Source organism: Chiloscyllium plagiosum, unplaced genomic scaffold (assembly GCF_037043375.1).
Source record: "Chiloscyllium plagiosum isolate Xiang-an unplaced genomic scaffold, Cpla_swu_hap1 HiC_scaffold_6, whole genome shotgun sequence".
Taxonomy (NCBI): Eukaryota; Metazoa; Chordata; class Chondrichthyes; order Orectolobiformes; family Hemiscylliidae; genus Chiloscyllium; species Chiloscyllium plagiosum.
The window spans coordinates 75,317,988-75,341,657 of record NW_028270144.1 but is presented as its reverse complement, the minus strand read 5'-3'; the positions used below and the strand labels follow the sequence as shown (position 1 = coordinate 75,341,657).

General features: G+C 40.3%; 1 protein-coding gene across 3 annotated transcripts in view; it reads left to right on the top strand.

The window, feature by feature from the left end:
- The window catches only part of LOC122550668 (four and a half LIM domains protein 2), a 48,362-nt gene extending 30,614 nt beyond the window's left edge, over positions 1 to 17,748 (top strand). For 2 of the 3 annotated variants that reach the window (XM_043691752.2, XM_043691753.2), the window contains exons 3-6: positions 1,754 to 1,928; positions 9,192 to 9,361; positions 15,408 to 15,594; positions 17,035 to 17,748. In XM_043691752.2, the coding sequence (XP_043547687.1) occupies positions 1,754 to 1,928; positions 9,192 to 9,361; positions 15,408 to 15,594; positions 17,035 to 17,186 (684 nt within the window). In that variant the 3' untranslated portion in view covers positions 17,187 to 17,748. The remainder of the gene's footprint in view (positions 1 to 1,753; positions 1,929 to 9,191; positions 9,362 to 15,407; positions 15,595 to 17,034) is intronic. The other variant, XM_043691754.2, reaches the window with a different exon arrangement.
- The last annotated feature ends 5,922 nt before the right edge of the window (positions 17,749 to 23,670 follow it).

Sequence of the window (23,670 nt, the reverse complement as noted above, 5' to 3'; positions counted from 1 at the left end):
CATATAACATTTGCCCTCTCTTTTGTCAGCCAAGTAGTTATCCATCTTATTTGAAGTTGAACACCGAGTCAGGGAAAGTTATATTACCAGAGACTACATCACAGTGAAAGTCAGCTCGGTACTCAATTGATGATCACTCATTCTCATGGTTAGCAGATAGATGATTCGACAGTGAACAAAATTCTTGCTAATTTTATCATCACTGGTCTAGGAAGGTAATTGTACCACTCACACTGTCATTCAGGTAAAGATCAATTAAATAACAAGAAATTAGAGAGAATTCAGTACCACAACTTTTGATAGTGCTCAGACACTAGGGCTATTTCTTCTCATTACATCTTTTCATCTGCTGAGTTTTCACAAAACAACGTCATACCATTTTCAAAATATGAGCTATCTCTGAAGTATTTCCTGAAGAATTTTGCTAGCATATTAACTTGAATATCATAAACTGCCACTGAATTTTCAATTCGAGGGAAATAGTGTACTTTGAACTGACTATAAAACCTGTGGGAAAGCCTATATTTTAAAGATTGATTTATATATTTCCAGAAAACACACCAAAATATGAGCTATTTCTGAAGTATTTCCTAAAGAATTTTGCATAAGAGAAAATCATATTTCACAATAGAGATATGATGCCATTGTTAATTTCCATTGATTAACTCTGAAGTTTACCATTTGTCTTTAAGCCATCACAATAACAATTCAAGTCTTCCTTTTTATGCCAAAATGTTTGACACAAAAAAGTCTTATTTGGCTCTGTTTGTGCAATATAGTCATTAATGATAGAGCTAGTTTCAATGCCAGCAGGTTCTATTCACACTGAGTCATCAATTTCTGGATTAAGTTACCAATGCATGATGTGAGTGTGATTTCCAGCAAGAATTCAAAATGGAACTGGACAGGTTCCTATACGTGGAGACTTAATTATAAAAATAGGTGAAATAAGAGCGCTTACTCACTAGTGATTGCTTTTGGGGTTCAGAGAATAATATCACCTAGATTTTGTGTGGATGTTTTATTTATTTGCTTTTCTGCTTCTTCTGGGTGGCTATGGAGGGGAGAGGTGATGTGTGGGGTGAAATAGGGCTAATGGTGTGTATAGGCTGGACCATGGAGGATAGAAGAGGTTTGTTCGATCAGTTGTCTTTTTTCATATGTCCATACACTTATTGCCAGACAGTATCCACTCAATGAGGTGGCAGCAAGTAAATTCACAAAAAAAAAACTCTTGAGGGCCATCTATAAACCATTTTCTAAAACTCACTATCCATCATTCCATCTCTATAATATGTAAACTGAACCACATGTAGTACGGAATGCACATATAACTTTATGCTATAAGTGTAAAAGGTTTCAATGTAAGGGACTAGTTTGAAAGAAAAAAAACTTGCCAATTTCACTTTTCATTATAGTAAAGCATGCTTTCTAAAATAATTTGCTAGCTTCTGCTGACATTTTCCATAAAGATAAATCTCCATGGGAGTTACTGTACTTCTACATTTTTAAGTTATTAGTGCAGCCACTTCCTGTGCATATGTACAAGATCATTTTTGTACAGCTCATGCTTTTAATTGTCAAAGAAAAATGTAAACCAAAAACATCTGTGTTATCTACAGGACACATCAAGACATCTCCCTACCCTCACAGAGGCAAAGAACATTAACTCTAATGTAAACTGTGTGACATTTAATCTACAATTTGAGATGCTGCAGCTTTGCATTTTTATTTTATAATTTGATTCCAACAGGACTTGTCCTATAAGGATCGCCACTGGCATGAAGCCTGCTTTCATTGCTTTCAGTGCAAACGGTCACTGGCAGATAAGCCTTTCGCTGCCAAGGATGACCAATTGCTCTGTACAGACTGTTATTCAAATGAGTATTCCTCCAAGTGTCAGAGCTGCAAGAAGACAATAATTCCAGGTCAGAGCAACGTTTATCTATTTCAACTCAATGTCTATCTGAATTGATGTAAACTTATTTTCTATTTGTAGATTGATTCCTCAATCAATACCATCAGGATGGTCAAAATGTTCTTTCATTTTTGTCATTAATGCATTGCAGAACCCTAATCTTGAGTTGATAGGTTTGGGCTGTAGATTAATACTTAGGTCACCATCAGTGTTACTTCCATTTTCTGCATGCAGAAGAAAACAAATCCAAATAGTTTTTTTCACTCCTCTCCTGCTGACAGATTCTCTTGCTGCAGGGTTCACACCCAGTGGGTAAGGGTAAAATCTGAAAACAATCTTCTGTTGGAGCAAAGCTACAATTTGCTGAAGTTCCAATATTAACTTGCAGTTATAATGGAAAACAGGCAATAGGAGATGGAGAGCAACAGTAGGTAGGTTATTTAATAAACAGCTGAAAATGTGTTGCTGGAAAAGCACAGCAGGTCAGGCAGCAACCAAGGAACAGGTGAATCGACGTTTCGGGCATAAACCCTTCTTCAGGAATGAGGAAAGTGTGTCCAGCAGGCTAAGATAAAAGGTAGGGAGGAGGGACTTGGGGGAGGGCCGTTGGAATTGCGATAGGTGGAGGGAGGTCAAGGTGAGGGTGATAGGCCGGAGTGGGGTGGGGGCGGAGAGGTCAAGAAGAAGATTGCAGGTTAGGAAGGCGGTGCTGAGTTCCAGGGATTTGACTGAGACAAGGTGGGGGGAGGGGAAATGAGGAAACTGGTGAAATCTGAGTTCATCCCTTGTATTTGGAGGGTTCCCAGGCAGAAGATGAGGCGCTCTTTCTCCAACCGTCGTGTTGCCATAGTCTGGCGATGGAGGAGTCCAAGGACCTGCATGTCCTTGGTGGAGTGGGAGGGGGAGTTGAAGTGTTGGGCTACGGGGTGGTTGGGTTGGTTGGTCCGGGTGTCCCAGAGGTGTTCTCTGAAACGTTCCGCAAGTAGGCGGCCTGTCTCCCCAATATAGAGGAGGCCACATCGGGTGCAGCGGATGCAATAGACGATGTGTGTGGAGGAGAGGGTGAATTTGTGGCAGATATGGAAGTGTCCCTTGGGGCCTTGGAGGGAAGTAAGGGGGGAGGTGTGGGTGCAAGTTTGGCATTTCTTGCAGTTGCAGGGGAAGGTGCCGGGAGTGGAGGTTGGGTTGGTGGGGGTGTGGACATGACGAGGGAGTCACGAAGGGAGTGGTCTTTTCGGAACGCTGATAGGAGAGGGGAGGGAAATATATCCCTGGTGGTGGGGTCCGTTTGGAGGTGGCAGAAATGACGGCGGATGATACGTTGTACATGGAGGTTGGTGGGGTGGTAGGTGAGGACCAGTGGGGTTCTGTCCTGGTGGCGGTTGGAGGGGCGGGGCTCAAGGGCGGAGGAGCGGGAAGTGGAAGAGATGTGGTGGAGGGCATCGTCGACTACGTCTGGTGGGAAATTGCGGTCTTTGAAGAAGGAGGCCATTGGGTTGTACGGTTTTGGAACTGGTCCTCCTGGGAGCAGATGCGGCGGAGACGAAGGAATTGGGAATATCGGATGGCGTTTTTACAGGGGGCAGGGTGGGAGGAGGTGTAGTCTAGGTAGCTGTGAGAGTCGGTTGGTTTATAGTAGATGTCCGTGTCGATTCGGTCACCCGAGATAGAAATGGAAAGGTCTAGGAAGGGGAGGGAGGAGTCTGAGACAGTCCAGGTGAATTTGAGGTCGGGGTGGAAGGTATTGGTAAAGTGGATTAACTGTTCAACCTCCTCGTGGGAGCACGAGGCAGCACCGATACAATAATCGATATAGCGGAGGAAAAGGTGGGGGGTGGTGCCAGTGTAGCTGCGGAAGATGGACTGTTCCACATATCCTATGAAGAGGCAGGCATAGCTGGGGCCCATGCGGGTGCCCATGGCTACTCCTTTGGTTTGGAGGAAGTGGGAGAATTGGAAAGAGAAGTTGTTCAGGGTGAGGACCAGTTCAGTCAGTCGAAGGAGGGTATCGGTGGAAGGGTACTGGTTGGTACGGTGGGAAAGGAAGAAGCGGAGGCTTTAAGTCCTTTGTGATGGGGGATGGAGGTGTACAGGGACTGGATGTCCATGGTGAAGATAAGGCGTTGGGGACCGGGGAAGCGAAAATCATGGAGGAGGTGGAGGGAGTGGGTGGTGTCCCGAACGTAGGTGGGGAGTTCTTGGAAGGGGGACAGGACCGTGTCGAGGTATGCAGAGATGAGTTCGGTGGGGCAGGAGCAGGCTGAGACAATGGGTCAGCAGGGGCAGTCAGGTTTGTGGATTTTGGGCAGGAGGTAGAAACGGGCGGTACGGGGTTGTGGGACTATGAGGTTGGAGGCGGTGGATGGGAGATCCCCTGAGGTGATGAGGTTCTGGATGGCCTGGGAGATGATGGTTTGGTGGTGGGAGGTGGAGTCATGGTCAAGGGGGCAGTAGGAGGAGGTGTCCGCAAGGTGGCATTTAGCCTCAGCGGTGTAAAGGTCGGTGCGCCAAACTACTACCGCGCCTCCCTTGTCTGCTGGTTTGATAGTGAGGTTGGGGTTGGAACGGAGGAAGTGGAGGGCTGCACGTTCCGAGGGTGAGAGGTTGGAGTGGGTGAGAGGGGTGGAGAGGTTGAGGCGGTTAATGTCACGGCGGCAGTTGGCTATGAAGAGATCAAGGGCAGGTAAGAGGCCAGCACGGGGAGTCCAGGTGGATGGGGTGTGTTGGAGGCGGGAGAAGTGGTCGTCAGAGGGTGGGCGAGAGTCTTGGTTGAAGAAGTAGGCACGGAGGCGAAGGCGGCAGAAGAATTGTTCGGTGTCACGCCGCATGTTGAACTCGTTAATCCGAGAGCGTAGGGGAATGAAGGTGAGGCCTCTGCTGAGGACTGATCTTTCATCCTCAGAGAGGGGTAGTTTGGAGGGATGGTGAAAACATGGCAGGGCTGGGAGCTAGGACCTGGTGTGGGGCTGGAGCTGGGAGTGGGGGCGTGGTTGGGCGTGGGGGCAGGGACGGAGATCGGCGTGGGGGCGGAGTTGGGCGTGGTGACGGAGATCGGCGTGGGGCGGGGTTAGACGTGGTGACTGAGATTGGCGTGGGGGCGGGGTTAGGCATGGTGATGGAAATCTGCGTGCGGGCGGAGACACATGCGGCATTGTGATCGTGCAGGTTAGTGATGTCACTGGGGGCGGAAGTGGCTATGGCGGCGGCAACCCTGGGGGCGGAAGTGGCTGTGGCGACGACCGAGACAGTGTTATTCCCGATAGCCGTGGGGGCCGCGAATCTGTCGGCGATGGTCTTCCTGGTGATCGTGAAGGCGGTTGTCTGGGCCGCAATCGTGGAGGCGGTTGTCTGTGCGGCGATTGCGGAGGCTGCGAGATCGGTGGGGGCGGAAGTAACGTCATGGTCCGCGGCAGCGGTTGTTGCCGCGGGCGATGTAGTAATAAACAGCCAACACAATACCACAAGTGTTACATTATTGTCAAAAGTGGAAATCAGCCTTTGGAAGTTCCAATATTTAGATAATCAATCAGAATCTGTTGACAGAGTGGATCGGTTTTCACAAAGGATCCACAATTGAAATGCTAATTGATTTGTTCTCTCCAGGAATGTTTTACGTATTGCTGGGTGTTTGCAATTATTTTTTGTTTTTGTCTATGTTTGACAGCTGATCGTTTTGGAGTCTAGCATTATAATCCACATTTACCAGTATAATTCCCATTCTGGGCTAATGATGGCAACCACAAAATATGCCAACTGATAGTACTTGTTGAGAATGATGAATATAACAACTGCTTTCAAGAGAGCTGGAACAGTCTTAGATTTTGAGATGTCCTTCACATTTAGAGCCACATCCCAAGTTCCATTCCAACTTATTTAAAACTCATTCACAGGATGAGGGTGACGCTGAATAGGCAGTGTTTATTGTCCATCCCAAACAGTAGTTAAGAGTCAACCACATTGTTGTGGATCTGGAGTCACATGGAGTCCAGACCAGGTAAGGATGGTAGTTTCCTTCACTAAAGGACATTAATGAAACAAATGGACTTTTCCAACAATGTCTTTCATGGTCATCATCAGACTCTTAATTCCAGATTTTGACTGAATTCAAATTCCACCATGGCAGGATTTGAACTTGGGTTCCCAAAGCATTATCTGGGTCTTTGGGTTAACAGTCCAGTGACAACACTGCTAGGCCATCACCTACCCTTATTATTACCACAATAAAGTATTCTTCTATTACTAGCACAACATGCCAGAATATGGGGAGATGATAGTGTAGTGGCAATCTAGAGACCCAAACTAATGTCCTGGGGGCATGGTTTCAAGTCTCCACGCAACAGCAGGTGAATTTAAATTCAATTAAAGAAAAACTTTTTAAAATTCTGCAATTAAAAGCACAGTAATGATGACCAAGAAAGCATCATCAATTATTATAAAATCCCATTTTTTAGCGAAGCAACTTTGCTTCCCTTACCTATTCTGGCTAATAAGTGACTGCAGATCCATAGCAATGTACTTTACCCTTAACCACTCTTCTGAAATGACCACTCAGTATTAAAGGCAATTACTAATGTCCATTTCCCATGAAATTATTATTTCTTTTAAATATAACCTTTTATTGTACCTAAAGAGATTTAAATCAAACTCACAAACCAGAAAAATGGATACCCTTAGTTTGAAGACAATGGAGCTGAAAGTAAAATATTCAAATCCCCATAATTATCTTTTTTTAACTGAAGCACTGAGTAAATGACAGCAAATCAAACTTTAAAAAAATTCTGTAGATTCTTATATATATATATATATATATATATAAAATGGCCCCAAATACCTGCAAAGCTTCTTAATATGGCTTTTCACAGCCATTAGAGAGCTTTACTTAGAAATACTTAGAATCTCTGCAGTGTGGAAACAAGTCCACACTGACCCTCCAAAGAGTAACCCAGATCCATTCTCCTACTACTCAACTTTTACCCCTAACTAATGCACCTAACCTACACATCTCTGAACACTATAGCAATTTAGCATGGCCAACTCACCTAACCTGCACATCTTTGGACTGTGGGAGGAAACCGGAACACCCGGAGGGTTGTCCTGAGATTTTATGATTACCGGCATTTTCTGGCTCCTTCATGCTGGAGACTGGCAGGCTGAGTGAGATAAAGTGAAGATTGGTGTGAGCCATTCTGATAGCAATGCATTTTTTCAGCTACACAGAGCAGATGGCTCCTGATGGTATTTCCATAATGGCACTTGCACCAACATGCATTATTTAATTTAGGTGGCCACACACTGATCTCAAATTCTCTAGTAAGGTTAGACGCCAGCAAACAGTTTGAGCTCAATTTATGAGGCCTATGAATTTAAGAATTGGAAACAATGTTGCTAAATAAAATGATCTGTGTCAAAATTAAACTGACAGGTCTGCATCCAGTGGTAGTTTTGTCACAAAACAGACCTCAAAGCTTCCAATATTAAAGAGTGGCAACTGAAATCAACTAAGTTTTTTCTTCTCTGTGAATGGTTGAATTAAATATTTGGTTGAAGAACTTTCATGAGAAAATAGTCTTTAACTTTATTTGCACTGTTGCCAGCAGGATAGCAGGAGTAACAAAAAATGCCTGCAGCAATACTGTAAGAATTCAATTATTAATAAGCTGTATATTATGCTTTCATAGGGACTGCATGGCTTATTGGTTTACTGCTGTAGTCACAAACTGCAGTCAATATTTGTGTACTATCAAGACAATTCTGTTTACAGTACCCTCTTCACTCAGTGCCAGTATCTGTTGTCTCTGAATCAGAAGATTACAGGTTCAAGAGCCCCCATTTCAGAGACCAAAACATAATTTAAGATTTGCACTGTCAATAGTGTTACCACATTTAGATGCTAAACGTATAACCTCTCTTCTGAATGTAAAAAAATGATAATTCAAAGTGAAGGAGGACTGTTTTCCTCTTGTCCTGATCGATTTTTAACTTTGAACTATGATGAGAAATACATCATCACATTGGTGTCTGTGAGACACGTACACAAAATGACTGCTTCATTCTCATATATGTTGCCTACATGTCAAAAAAGTCATCTCTGGATTATGATTTCAGGAAAGCTCCATGTAAATATAAATTTTTATTTCTTCAAGAAAATATTTTCATTTATTCTCCAGCTTATCAGTATTTATGATTATCTGATATCAATTACTCGATAGTGTTCACTAATTCGGCCATTGTTATGATGCGTACATGGCAATTTTGTTCTGTTACTGCTAAACCAAATATTGCTAAGCTGAATCACAGAACTATCATCAAATCCAAAATTTGGTGATCTTCCTTAAATTGGCATTAACTGGGCTGCTACAGCAAAGTGTCATTTACATAACAGATCTTAATTAAACTATTCATTTGATATGACTGTTATATGCAACTGCAACCACTCCAGATAGATGATGACCAGATGGTGCATCCACTACATCCTGCAAATTATATCCAATTAGCATACAAAGTTGATGATTATTTTGCCTGGCTCTAACTGTCAAAAATGAATGTTATGCTGTGATGAATTATCATAGAAAGGATTGCAGTCATATGAAACTTTAGACCTATTGCTGAAATGAAATTTTCTTGGGACTGAGGTTTCTCTTTTAAAAAAGAACAGTTCTGTGTTTAAGAGGAATTATTAATGCCATAAACATAGAGATGTCATTCCTTAAATAACTAAAGAACCAACCACTACATCTCTCACATACACATACAACGCTCATACAGACACAATCAAGAAAAGCTGTGCTCCAAATTTCATACTTTCAGAAGAAGTTGCCTACACAGAGAGTAATTTCAGAAATACATTGATGGACAGTGTTTTGCTTCAGTGTTCTTTCTTTGTGATTGTCAGTAAAGTAGCAATAATAAGCTGAGGTGGCAGAATAACTTTATTAAATTTGTACCAATAGAGTCAATCTTTGCGAAGTAAACTTTGCTAACTTCTAAACAGATGGGAGGAGGAAAATTATTTTCATGGCTTAGCGTCTTTAGCTGACATTTTAATTCTGAGAAAATGTAATTTAGTAAACATTTAATGTCATTGTCTTACAGGTCATTAGCTCGTTTCAGCTTCAGCTGACAAGATCTAATAATAATGCCTTGTACAGCACGCTCCACAGGCTGTTACAGGAAAACTATTGCATACTCTTTACTTTCTGAAAATTACTTGGAGGGAGTGGAAGAAGTCGCATCTGGATTTTAACTATCCTTTGCATCTCTTGCTAAAATACAGGCACTCGCAAGATGGAGTACAAGGGTAACAGCTGGCATGAGACTTGTTTCATTTGTCATCGCTGCCAACAACCAATAGGCACAAAAAGTTTCATCCCAAAGGACAATGAGAACTACTGTGTGCCTTGTTATGAAAAGCAGTTTGCCATGCATTGTGTGCAGTGCAAGAAGGTGAGACTTACTACAAGATCAGTGGGTAACACTTTCAATGAATATAAGCCAATTGTATGATATGGCACTGGGCCAGTCAAATCAAGAAAGTTCAGGTTTCCTCCTGCTAAGCTAATTAAATCCAGTGGAAAGCACTAGGGAGACCAGAACTAACATCAGTAACACTGAACCAGTGGCAAAGAAAAAAAAATCTTCTGGAAGTTCCATTCCTAACTGTTGGTTATAGCAATTCCTACTTGAAACTTGTATGTAAACAATGAGAAAGTAAATTGAGTGTAGAGTTCATTAAACAGATTATGAAGGATCCCTGGGCAGCACGGTGGCACAGCGGTTAGCACTACTACCTCACAGTGCCAGAGAACCGGGTTCAATTCCCGCCTCAGGCGACTCTCTGTGTGGAGTTTGCACATTCTCCCCGTGTCTGCGTGGGTTTCCTCCGGGTGCTCCGGTTTCCTCCCACGGTCCAAAAAATGTGCAGGTTAGGTGAATTGGCTATGCTAAATTACCCGTAGTGTTAGGTGTAGGGGAAAGGGTCTAGGTGGATGCGCTTCGGTGGGTTGGTGTGGACTTGTTGGGCCGAAGGGCCTGTTTCCACACTGTAAGTAATCTAAATGCATTCAATATTTGATTTCACTAGTGAATAATTGTTCCTTAGATAAGATAGCAGATGGTTGTTCGCATGCAACGTTAGGAGATTAAAACAAATTTTTGGAAATTAAAACAAAAGCAATGCAATAGATACCAAACATGTATTTAAACTACTTACTTGTGTCTTTCTGGTTCTCACCTCCAAAACGTTTGAGAAGCCCATGCACCTCCCTGTCACCAAACCTGGGATCACATCTATTGAGTTACCTTTAACATTTGTTTCCTCTCTCTTTGCCAAGGACTAATATTCCCCTAAGGTTCCCTCCTAATCAGACATGAACTACATTTTTCTTAGTTTAGTTCTCGTCTTCACCCTACTGGCTCTAAGGGTTCACATTTTCTATAGATGAGCTGATGGGTGATGATGACCCAGTGGCATTAACACTACCACATTAATGCAGACACCCTGATAATGTTGCAGGAACCCAAGTTCAAATCCTGCCATGATTGTAATATTTCAATTCAAAACATATCTGGACTTAGGAGTAATTGCTGACCATGAAACCATTGCTGTTGGCCAGAAAAACCCATCTGGTTCATTAATGTCCTTTAGGGAAGGAAATTGCCATCCTTACCTGGTCTGGCCTACATGTGACTTCAGACCTACAGCAATGTGGTTCACACTTAACTAATCTCTGGACAATTAGGGATGGGTTAAAATGCTGGTTTGGCTGGTGACACCCACATCCCATGAATGGAAAAAAGGAAATATGGCCCACTTTGTGTTTCCTTGACCCTACTGCCACTAAACTGTTGGCTACTCCTTAGTTTCTTGGTCACTATGATAGCTATAAATTAAACATGGTTTCTCCTTCTCCATAGGATCTCCCTCCTTCAAAACCTCAGTCACATTTCTTCTCCGATCTCTCTTTGCTAAGCAAATTGTTATCTTCCAAAGTGCCCTTCTCTCTATTAGAAATTCTTCCATCAAATTTCCATTCCTGCCACAGCACCTTGACCAAATTTGGTCACAAATATATAATCTTTCTTGCTCTTAAACATTACCCCTTCTTGTCCTCCTTGACTTCTTTGCAGCCTTTTGTATAATCAACCTCACTTCTCCAATGCCTCTCCTGCATTGTCAAGCTCAGTAGGATTGTCCTTGCCTTATTCTGACCATAGAAAGATGAATTACAAAGCTAACTTCTCTTTCCATTCCTGCACTATTACCTCTGGAATCTAGCTTCCACCCCAACTTCCCATACCTTACTGATTTAAATGTTATATTTTTGTGACATCATCTGCATTTAAGATGTTGACACCCAACTTTACTGTCTCCATCACTTTTCTTGTGTTGTTATGGCTGAATGATAGAATGAGCAAATGATCACAGCTAAAAGGAGGCAATTTAGCCCATCATATTCTGCATTGGCTCTACAAAGAAGCAATTCACTAATTCCACTCCTATGTCTTCTCCTCTAGTATTGTGTAGAGTTCCTTTTCTGATTAAATCCAAATCCCTCATGAATGTCTTGATTGAAGTTCCACTGTATTATCAAGGAATACATTCCCGATCCCAGTCATTTGCTGTGTGAAGATGCTTTTCTTCAAGTGGCCATTGCTTCTTTTGTTAATTTTCTTAAAATATATGCCAGTCCTCCCCCCACCCAGATTTTCAATTTTTGACCACTATCCAGAGCCATCATAAGTTTGCTTACGTCAGTCAAGTTCCCTCTCCACCTTCTCTTCATCAAGGAAAATAGGTTCAAATTGTATAGTTAACTGGAGTTCCTTATCCCATTCTCGTAAATCATTTTTACATCATCTATAATGCCGTCCTAAATGTGATGCCCAGAGCAATACATAATACTAATGTGTTTTATTTAAGTTTAACTTTTGTAATCAATGTCCTTATTAATACAGTCCAATTTGGCATATGCTTTACTAAACATATTTCCAATCAATTCTGTCACCTTCAGTGGTCTATTCACATATAAAACTCTGCTCCTGCAACCCCTCTAGAATTGTATTATTTATTTTACCTTTTCTTTGTGTTCTTTCTACCAAAATGAATTAATCCACTTACATGGTTAAATTCCATTTGTCACTTGAGCACGCGAAGCCATTCATGGAGAGGAGATATATCGTGGCAAATCACACTGCGTACTATCCCTCCCCCCATGGCTATAAACAGATGAAGTTCCTTTGTATTACAGATAAATACGAGGTGCTGCAATTTGGGAAAGCAAATCTTAGCAGGACTTATACACTCAATGGTAAGATCCTAGGGAGTGTTGCTGAACAAAGAGACCTTGGACTGCAGGTTCATAGCTCCTTGAAAGTGGAGTCGCAGATAGATAGGATAGTGAAGAAGGCGTTTGGTATGCTTTCCTTCATTAGTCAGAGTATTGAGTACAGCAGTTTGGAGGTCATGTTGTGGTTGTACAGGACATTGGTTAGGCCACTTTGGGAATATTGCGTGCAATTCTGGTCTTCTTCCTTTCGGAAAGATGTTGTGAAACTTGAAAGGGTTCAGAAAAGATTTACAAAGATGTTGCCAGCGTTGGAGGATTTGAGCTATAGGGAGAGGCTGAACAGGCTGGGGCTGTTTTCCTGGAGCGTCGGAGGCTGAGGGGTGACCTTCTAGAGGTTTACAAAATTATGAGGGGCATGGATAGGGGTCAGGGAGTCCAGAACTAGAAGGGATAGGTTTAGGGTGAGAGGGTAAAGATATAAAAGAGACCTATGGGGCAACCTTTTCACACAGTGGGTGGTACGTGTATGGAATGAGCTGCCGGAGGAAGTGGTGGAAGCTGGTACAATTGCAACATTTATGAGGCATTTAGATGGGTTTATGAATAGGAGGGGTTTGAAGGGATATGGGCTGGGTGCTGGCAGGTGAGACTAGATTGGGTTGGGATATCTAGTCGGCATGGACAGGTTGGACCAAAGGGTCTATTTCCATGCTGTACATCTTTATGACTCTATAACTCTATGACACCTTGTCGCATTCAAATGAAATCAGAAGTGTCACTCTCACCCATTCAAGGGTCACCTCAATCCTGGCTTCCAGTTCCCTGAAGTACCCGTGGTCCCAGCAAAGCCCACAATATGCAAAACTTGATAACATTATGCACAGGATATGCAGCCTAAATTTGAGGTAACCTTGTGCTTTGGCTGTCAAGTTTTAGCTGTAGCTTCATGAATTAAGGAGAACGTTTAATATGATAGGTGGTCCAAAAATGCTCAATTGCAGATGAAGCAGAAAATTGCAATCATGGATTAGATGAATGAGTGAAAAAGTGATCAATTTAATACAATGCAGGAATGCATTGATAAAAATAGGTGAAATAAAAAGACTTAAAGGGGAAGTTGAGGGTTATATTTCTTCTGGGGTATCAGATATACTGGTAAACAAATCATTTAAAGTCAACACACTGGTGTAAAATCGATTAAGAGAAAGTGAGGTCTGCAGATGCTGGAGATCAGAGTTGAGAATGTGTTGCTGGAAAAGCACAGCAGGTCAGGCAGCATCCGAGGAGCAAGAGAATCGACGTTTTTCTAGCAACACACTCTCGACATTGGTATGAACTTCTATTGTTTTATCACCCAATATGTGAGAGTCCATCAAAGGAAGTGCTAAGAAACTTCATATTCAGGTATGAGTATTCTCCACTTTTAAAAAGGAAATTTTTTTGTTAAAGATTGACAGAATATAAATTATAAGATGAAGCCATAAGAATAACAATATGGGCGGCACGGTGGCATATGGGTGGCACGATGGTACAGTGGTTAGCACTGCTACTTCACAGCGCCAGAGACCTGGGTTCAATTCCCCCCTCAGGCGACTCTCTGTGTGGAGTTTGCACATTCTCCCTGTGTCTGTTTGGGTTTCCACCGGGTGCTCCCGTTTCCTTCCACAATCCAAAAAAAGAATGTGCAGGTTAGGTGAATTGGCCATGCTAAATTGCCCGTAGTGTAAGGTGAAGGAGTAAATGTAGGGGAATGGGTCTGGGTGGGTTGCGCTTCGGCGGGTTGGTGTGGGCTTGTTGGGCTGAAGGGCCTGTTTCCATACTGTAAGTAAGTAATCTAATCAATGACAAGCTGTGGGTTATATTCTGAAATGATCAGTAGATCTAAGGAATAGATTTAAATGTTTACTGGAGCTGATTTGTTTTTTGTTTACTCTTGGTGGGGTGAAGAATTTGTTGATTCAGTCTGATTACCAGTTACAAACTCAGCCTGGATTTTCTTTCCACAGACAATCTATAGATGGGTGGGCACTGCCTGCATCAAAGTTGAAACATAAAAATGGGAAAAAATTGAAAATTAGCCTCACTATCCCAGTGCCACTAAACCTACATTCACTTGTCTTTATATGTGTTGAGATTCACACAGTTCCACAAATTATAAAGTTGGCCTATTGGCAACTTTCTAAATAAGGCCTGAGTCACTTGTTTACTGTCCCAGCTGATGCTGTAATAGGGTGCATTAAAGCCAATCTGTTGGATAATGGCTACTGAGATCAGGTTAGTTCTTGTCACATATTGTGTAAACTCACAAAAGGTCCTAAGGCGTTCACTCCTGGTCCCGAAAAGTACTCAGTCCACCTCAGATTTACCCTGGAATGTACCTCAAATGTTTGAGCAACAGATGAAGCTAACTGTTTCATGCTGTTTTTGTGTAGTAGCAAGGCAAGTGGTGTTTGCCACTAACAGGTGCTGTCGTCAAGTTAATAAGTAATGTAGTAAATGAATTTCAGTACTAGTTTGATACCAGATTTGTACACTGCAACCCAAAGACTGGTGGATCTTTAGCTGTTCCCAACAAGCAGATACTGACCAGACCAAACCCATATGTACTTACACAACTCATAACATAGTGTTGAACTTTAGACATAAATCTACAACTGGACAACAGTTGTTGGACAATCCTGAGTGTGAAGAATTACACTAACAGCTAATTTGGGATTGCTAGTCAGGGTCACAAGTGTAGCACACGTGGGTGTACTGAAACCTACAAACATTAATGAGCCCTGTTCTTTCCAAATAGAATGAAAGTAAGCCCATAAGCCATTCAGCCCATCAAGTCTGCTATGCCCTGATGAATGAAAATCAACCTGCCTTGTTTAAACTTTAAACAAAGCCTGGCAGATAAATATCAATTGGCATTAGTGGGTGAATTCTCCATGGCAATGCCTCTACCAATCAGAGTCCACTTGGCATCTGTGCAGTATAAATGTTGATTTTCCATTGAATTTGTGTTCTTAAATTGTCCCCACGAGTGTAAGATGATAAATCTTGACAAAATATGTTTTTATCAGCAAAACAAATATCATCATTTATCTTCTCTCCATTGCGCTCAATATTTTCACTAAAGATGTGCTATAGTGTGATGAATCAATACCTGGTAAAGTTGAAGTAACTTATACTTGCCTATATTTCACCTTGCAAACCAGGCCATTACTACTGGAGGTGTCACTTACCATGATCAACCCTGGCACAAAGAATGCTTTCTCTGCACAGGATGCAAGATTCCATTGACTGGTCAACGTTTCACCTCACGAGATGAATTTGCCTACTGTCTGGATTGTTTCAGTAATCTCTATGCCAAAAAATGTGCTGCTTGTGCCAATCCAATAACTGGTAAGTTCTTCATTGTGATGTGATTGTGGAAGGAGGAAATTATCAACAACTCTTCAAATGAATCTTTGTACTGCTTATCCACTGAGATATGTTAACTTGGCATCTGGTACAGAAAAATGTTTAGACTTAATCTGATTCTTCTACTATGTGGGGAGTAATTTTCACCTTCACGATCGAGAGAGAAATTCAGTGGAATTGAGTGGCTACCTAATTTTAGAAACTGGCAAATTTCTGTTCAATTAAAGGCAATAACAACAACGTATATTTAAAGTGACTTTTAATATAACAAATTATCCTAAGGAGCATTTTAGTGAAAAAAAATCCTGAACATTGAGCTGCATGAAGTAATTTTAGCTCAGATTATGAAATGGTGACGAGCAAGTAAATTTTCAGGAGACCTTTAAAGGAGGAAAGTTATGTCGAGACCTGAAGAGTGATAAATGTCAGGTTGGCTCAACAGTGCATTGACACATTTACCACCAAGTCACTGCAGAGGAGAGGGAAGTGTAAATTAATCTAATTGTTTAGCCGGAAGCTGCATTTTCCCTTATTTGTGTTTAATGTCCTTTTTTTAAAGTTGTTTCATTTCTTGTCAGGGATATAAAGGCTTTTTCCATTCCCCCATTGCTCATACCACCTCCATCAAAATCAGATATGGACAGGTTTTAAACAAAAACAGAAATTGCTAGAGAAACTCAGAAGGACTGGCAGCATGTGTGAAAAAATGAGTTCATGTTTTGAGACTGGAGTCCCCTTCTTCAGAACACTGTTCCATTCTCTTTCCACAGAGGCTTTCACACTTGCTGCATTTCTGTAGCAATCTCTGTTTAGTTTCAGATCCTAAGCAATTACAGTTCTTCGTTTCATTTTTTTTGTGGGCAGATTTGAGGTATTCAGGTTTGCTTTTGAGATTTGGTTCAGAGCGCATGAAAAATATTGAGCCTGGAGATGACAAAGATACAGATGGGAGTTTAAGTGATAATTGGGGTGAGGAAAATTGTCCAGCATAGTTGGAAATAGATAGTCTTGACAATAGATTGGATTCAGATTGAAATTCAGTTCAGATTTGAGCAGTATATGGAGGCTATGCATTGCTTTGTTCAGTTTGAATAAGTCATGAAACATGGGGCTAAATTTATGAAAGCAAAGCGAACCACTCTAAAGTATATTTTTGTTAAATATCAATGCAGTTTCAAATTACTGTATCTCCAATGCTTTCTTCGTGATCTGTTCTACACCACTCCAACACAGAAAAAGCTGGAGAAACTCAACAGTTCTGGCAGCATTGTGGAAAGAGTAACAGAGTTAATGGTTTGACTCTGATATGACTCTTCTTCAGCATCCACCGTATTTTGTCTTTGTTCCACATAATATATCTGCATATTATAGTTTTAACCTGATCACTCTATTTACCTTCATTTGGAATTAATTTATTTCCAGGTCTTGGGGGAACCAAGTACATCTCCTTTGAGGAGCGCCAATGGCATAATGATTGCTTCAACTGCAAAAAATGCTCCATCTCACTTGTGGGGCGTGGTTTCCTCACAGAACGAGATGACATCCTTTGCCCTGAGTGTGGCAAAAATCTGTGAGAACAAATCAATCAACAGAAGATTTTATAATAACTCTGACAGCAGCTGTATTAAAACAACCCACCTGGCTAGCACCTACTGTTGTATGAATAATCCACGATTGTCTGTTCAGTTATTTTGCTTGACAATTTCAAAAAAAAAGTTTACAAAATGTTAATTAATTTCAAAGGTAGTTTCATGAATGTTTTAGGATGTCTTCAAATTAAAATTTAGTGTTTTAATCTTGTACATGTGTACCACAAATAAACAAACAAATTTATATATCCCTGTAATATGATAACAGTAACTGTCTAAAAAAATGTTTACATCAGTAAAGAATTATCTGTTGATGGAAAACTTTTGAGTTTTTGTATAACTATAGAAGTAATGTGGTACAAATGCATAAGTGACTTTGTCAGTTAAGTTGCCTGCATTGCATCTGAGTTAAAAGTAACAAAGATCTATGTGCACACTTTATTATTAAGCTAACTTTAGACTGCTTTATGCATTCATATCTAGGAAAAACAGTTTTCCAAATAATGTTTTGTTATATTGCATGAATAAATATATGACGTGAATATTGTTTGAGGGCATCACCATGAGTCTCAATATTTTTCTCAACCATTAAGTATTTCAAAACAGTATGTGTGTAAAGAAGAAATATACTTTGTAGTTCTGTACTAATTACCCACTACATTTTTGAAGGAAATATTAATGACTGCAGTATCTGAACTCAGATTCTTGACTGGAGGTTCTTCTTGCCATCTGATCCAATTGTACACGATTTTAAAATATAACCAACACTTACCCTGTGGCAAAGGCATAGTTGCCACAGGTGTACCCTCTCATTAGAGAGAGATGATTGGTAATGATTTAACCTTAGGGTCACTATGCTTCAGGCAAGGGGAAAGGTTGAGAGGAGAATCCTTTACAGTAACCTCAGCCAGTGCAAGAATTCTACCCACGTTGTTGGCATTACTCTATATCACAAACTAGCAGGCCAGCCAACTGAACTAACTGACTCCATACAGATTAACAGACACTGGATGGAGAATGATTCTTTTGTAAAAGGTTATTATTGACTTTTCCTTTAATAAATGCCCCAAATTTCTTTTGAAATGGCTTTAAAATTATCTTTTGTGCAATGGATTGCTTAATTTAGTTCTTTGTAGTAGTTATCTACTATAGTTGATTTTCAGCTCCTCTAAAACTAGTTTTAGAAAAATAAAGTTCCAACCAATTGCTTTAGTACAGCAACAATTTTAGGAAATTATTACCTTTATTCGAATTCATCTTTCATTCATAGCTCCAAGCAAATTCCATGAGACTTTCCCCCATTTGATTACATAATCTTGAAAAAATGCCCTTTGAAGCTTAAGAATTGATGCCACGGCAAAGGGAGATTTATTTTTGCAATGTAATTGAATATGTGGCATTCCAACAGGACATACACGCATGCCATAAGAGGAATTTCACAGTTTGAAGACTACGTACATAATTTATATGCAGAGACTGATACAAGTAGAACTAACTCTAGTTCATATACTGGTCTGTGTATTTTAATTTTCAATGTATATTTAGTAACTTTCATAAATTGTCACAACATATGTGCATGAAATTTTTTCTGTGGTAAGAGATATGGTTGATCCGTTCAATTCTACCATTAATGTGCCGACTGGCTTGCAATAAGCATGTGATCCCTACATCAGCTATAAACGCCTTTGTGTGCAGTATGTGAAAGATGTTATAGACATGCCTTTCACAGTGAGGATTCAAGAGAAAGAAATGTGAGTTGAAAAGTTGGGGAGTGAGAGCTCAGCGAAACAGAAGATCAGGGAAAAGGATGAGTTGTGAGGGGAAGGTTTGGCAAAAGAGATCAATGGGGACCAGGAGGTTCAGGGATGGGAGATGAGGCAAGAGGGAGAGTCAGGAGCAGGTGAGAGAATGAGCAATTAGGAAGAGTCTTTTATCTTTTATACTTCTGAAGTTATTTTAAATGTCATTCAACTGACCGTTTAAATAAAACTTAAGTTATCTCAAGAATGTGACTTAAAGATAGTCCTCAGATTTACATATTAATGAACCGAAACCTGCAACCCATTCTAAAAGATTGAGCACTGAGCTATCATTTCAGTTATATGGTACTGTAATCTTTTGTTATAAATTCTGTGTCTTATGATCCTGCTCCACAGCTACCTGATGAAGGAGCAGCGCTCTGAAAGCTGGTGCTTCCAAATAAACCTGTTGGCCTATAACCTGGTGTTGTGCGATTTTAAACCTTGTATAAGGGAAAACAGAAGCTAAATCCTTGATAGTCAAGAGGTGAAGTCCCATGTGAGAGAGACAGTTTACATTTTATTTGCTATTGGTGATCACTGACAGGTGCATTGAGCAAAAACATTTTGACCTCCACTGAACTGATGCTATTCCTTGGCTGCACTGAGCTATCAATGCTCCAGGGATTCCTTGAACCACAGCTCCTCAGTGACATAGAGCCAACTCTTTTCCTTGTCTCTTACTGACTTGTTGCATGGCACAGTTTCTAGATCACATTGTTGTTATAACACAGTTATATAATTTCATGTGATATTCCACTTTAAAGATACCCACCTCACCTTCAGTTACATCTGTCTCAACAAGACTCTTTGTGATATATGTTACAGACACTGACATACAGAAAACCACACAAAGTGTCTCATGATAGCATCAAGTGGTACTGAAAGCTAGTGGTGACTAGCAGGGAAACCAAAAAGGAAACTTGTTTTTTTCTGTGCAATGTACAAACCCAGTTTCATTTTCTGTCAGTCACATACATGATAAGCATTTTAAGTACATTCCATACATCAGTATTTTTAAACCACTGTAAGAAGTCAGTGTAATCGCAATAGAAGGTTTAGAGATATAGAAGTCCACTTTTTGCACTTGGAAAATTTGCAGGAATGTACATGGGAATGGTTATGTTTGGAGGCAACGAGGCAAGAACAATTTTTAATGTGACAAATGGTAATTCACTTTCCCTCAACAACCTCCTTGGATCTTCTGCTTCTTTTGAAACTGTGAATCACTTCAATCCCTGTGAATTTATTTACAGTACATCTTCAGAGCATTGTTTTCTGGCTCTGTCCTTATGTACACAGTACATTGTCTCAAAATACATATGCTGAAAATGTATTGCTGGAAAAGCGCAGCAGGTCAGGCAGCATCCAAGGAGCAGGAGAATCGACGTTTCGAGCATAAGCCCTTCTTCAGGAATGAGGAAAGTGTGTCCAGCAGGCTAAGATAAAAGGTAGGGAGGAGGGATCCCTCGAACTCAGCACCGCCTTCCTAACCTGCAATCTTTTTCCTGACCTCTCCGCCCCCACCCCACTCCGGCCTATCACCCTCACCTTGACCTCCCTCCACCTATCACATTTCCAAAGCCCCTCCCCCAAGTCCCTCCTCCCTACCTTTTATCTTAGCCTGCTGGACACACTTTCCTCATTCCTGAAGAAGGGCTTATGCCCGAAACGTCGATTCTCCTGTTCCTTGGATGCTGCCTGACCTGCTGCGCTTTTCCAGCAACACATTTTCAGCTCTGATCTCCAGCATCTGCAGCCCTCACTTTCTCCTCAAAATACATATGCCCCAACTTCTGTCACTTTCTAAAGTATTGCAGCATTCCATCTTTGATCCTCTCCGTTCATCGAAAAATGACCCATTTTGCATTCTTCAGAAAAATGAGGCCAGTTTTTCACTGCAAGTCCACACCAGACAGATAGAAATTAAATCGTTTTGAATTGAAAATTAAATAAATGTCCACAAAAGCCAATTTGACTTTTGCATGCAATTCACATGACATCTAGTGGTATAATCTGAGCATTACAGCAGGCTTTTTAATTAATTATAAACCCGGCATATCAGTTACATTTTAATTCTATAATATCATCACAGTCAAATTTTCTTTTTGACAAACAAGACCTGGTATTTTAGGTTGGTAGCATAATGACCAGCCTGTTTATGTGCAATGTACAAACCCAGTTTCATTTTCTGTCAGTCACATACGTGATAAGCATTTTGAGTACACTCCATACATCATATTTTTAAACCACTTACTGTAAGAAGTCAGTGTAATCGCAAAAGAAGGTTTAGAAATATAGAAGCCATTTGTTCCTTCAAGTTTAATCTTCCATTAAAAAGTGTTACAGTATCTAATGGCCTCTTGAATCAAATGTACATAGCAAAGTAGTTTAATGAAGATTCTGCAGCTTATCTGGGCAATTCTAGAAACGAATGCCTTTTGATCATTACCCCCTCAAATACCTGTTCAATTCCCTTATGTCTTTCCATAGCGTCTATTTCCACTGATCCACATGTTCATCACCCTCTGTATAAAAGGAAATATATTTTACATTTTACACAGCTAAACTTGAGTCTGTATGTCAATAGTTGTACCATTTATGGCAATCTAAAATATCCCATCAGGATTCAGTTTGCCTATCCTTTAAGAATCTTGATTACTGAAATAATGTCACTTTTATCAGCTAACCCCCTTGACTATACATACCAACGTCTAAGTATTCTTCCTTATTGTGCCCAGAAATGTGTTATTAACATTAGTAACATACAACTAACTCTTGAATATGTTTTCCTGTGCCATATTCTACAATTTTGAACAATTTCACTTCTCTACATTTGTCCTCATTGAAAAGTTTTTTTCTCCCTTCACTTACTAAACAATCTTCCCAATTTATTCTGCTTGGTTTACCTATTGCTTAAATTCCTCATTTGTTTTTTCCACATTCAGCTTAGTTTCTTCAATTCAAATCATTTAAATACACTGAAAACAGCAATCATCTTGTACTGATTTCTGTTGTATCCTAAATTTGAGTTTTTATCTTAAGATCTGCACTCAAAAGATCATTTTGGGCTTACTCACTTTATATCAATTAAGTGTTGCTTGGCATAAGTTCTGAATTTGTTGCATATTAATAGCTATCCTACGGTTGTGGTTTGTCCATAAACAATGCTGCAGATTTCCCTCCATTATTCTCCAACTTATTTTATGTAGCTTGATCAGGTCTTCCCTCATTCACCTTTCAAGCTCAAAAAACTAATAGAAATTACAGCATAGAATGTCATTCAACCAACCGTTTCTAAGCAAATGTTAGGTCTTCAACTGAATCTATCTATTCATAACTTCATCCCCTTTTCATTATTCATGTCCTTCATTTCTAAGTATTTCATACAATTCCTGTTTGTGGCATAGTTCATGCCTCAGTAGCCATTTGTTAGGTCATGCCTAAATGTATTTCATTCCAGTGAAATAAACCCATTTATCTGCATTGTCTTTCACAAAAAAAAACCCTTCTGATGAGTCTTCACTGAATCCATTTAATTGTTGTATTATTATTTCTACATGCAAAGAACTACATGCAGTATGACAAGGAATAATAGTAGGCCACTTGGCCTTTTGGGTCTGCTCCACCATTCAATAAGATTATGGCTGATCTGATTTTAACCTCAATTCTACATGCCTACATAACCTTGATAATCGTTCATTCCATTGGTAATCAAGAATTTATGTCTGCCTTAGAAATATAATTAAAGATACTGCATCTACTGCTTTTTAAGGCAGGGAATTCCAGAGACTCTTAACCCTCAGAAAAAATGTTTCTTCATCACTGTTTTAAATGGCAGCTCCCTTATTTTCAAAACATGATCCCTAGTTCTAGATTCTCCCACAAGAGGAAATCCTTTGAATATCCACATGGTCAAGTCTCCTCAAGATCTTATGTTTTCAATTAAGTCACCTCTGACTCTTTTAAACTCCAAAGGATAAGGGACTAGCCTTTCCTTTTAAGGTGATCCACTCATTCCAAGTGTTAGTCTAGCAAACTTTCTCTGAACTGCTTCCAACACATTAACATCCTTTTGCAATTACAGTGACCAGTACTTTTCATAGCCCCCCCAGATGCAGTCTTATCAATGCCCGGTATAACTGAAGCATAACCTCCCTACCCTTCAGAACAAAGCATAACATTCCATTAGCTTCCCTGATTACTTGCAATACCTGCATACTAAAATTCAGTGGATCATGCACAAGGATAGCCACATCTATCAGCAACTGCCTCTAATACATTTGCATCCTTTCCAAAACAAGGTAATCAAGATTGTATGCAGCGCTCCAGATGTAGTTTCATCAGTTCTCTATATACATGATGCATTACCTCCCTGCAATGAATAACAGTCCACTGTTATACTTCCGATACCTGCATACCAAGGTTTTGTGATTCATACATGTTAGATCCCTCTGCACCTCAGAACTCTACAGTCTCACTATTTAGTTAATATGCTTCTTTTTCATTCCTGCCAAAATGGACAACTTCTGTTTTCTCCTTTTATACTCAATTTGCCAGATCTTTGTTCACTCATTTAACTTACTTATATGTTAATTTTGCATTATCAGCAAAATTGGCAACTCTACCTGTCATACCTTCACGTAAGTCATTTATATAAATTGCAAATA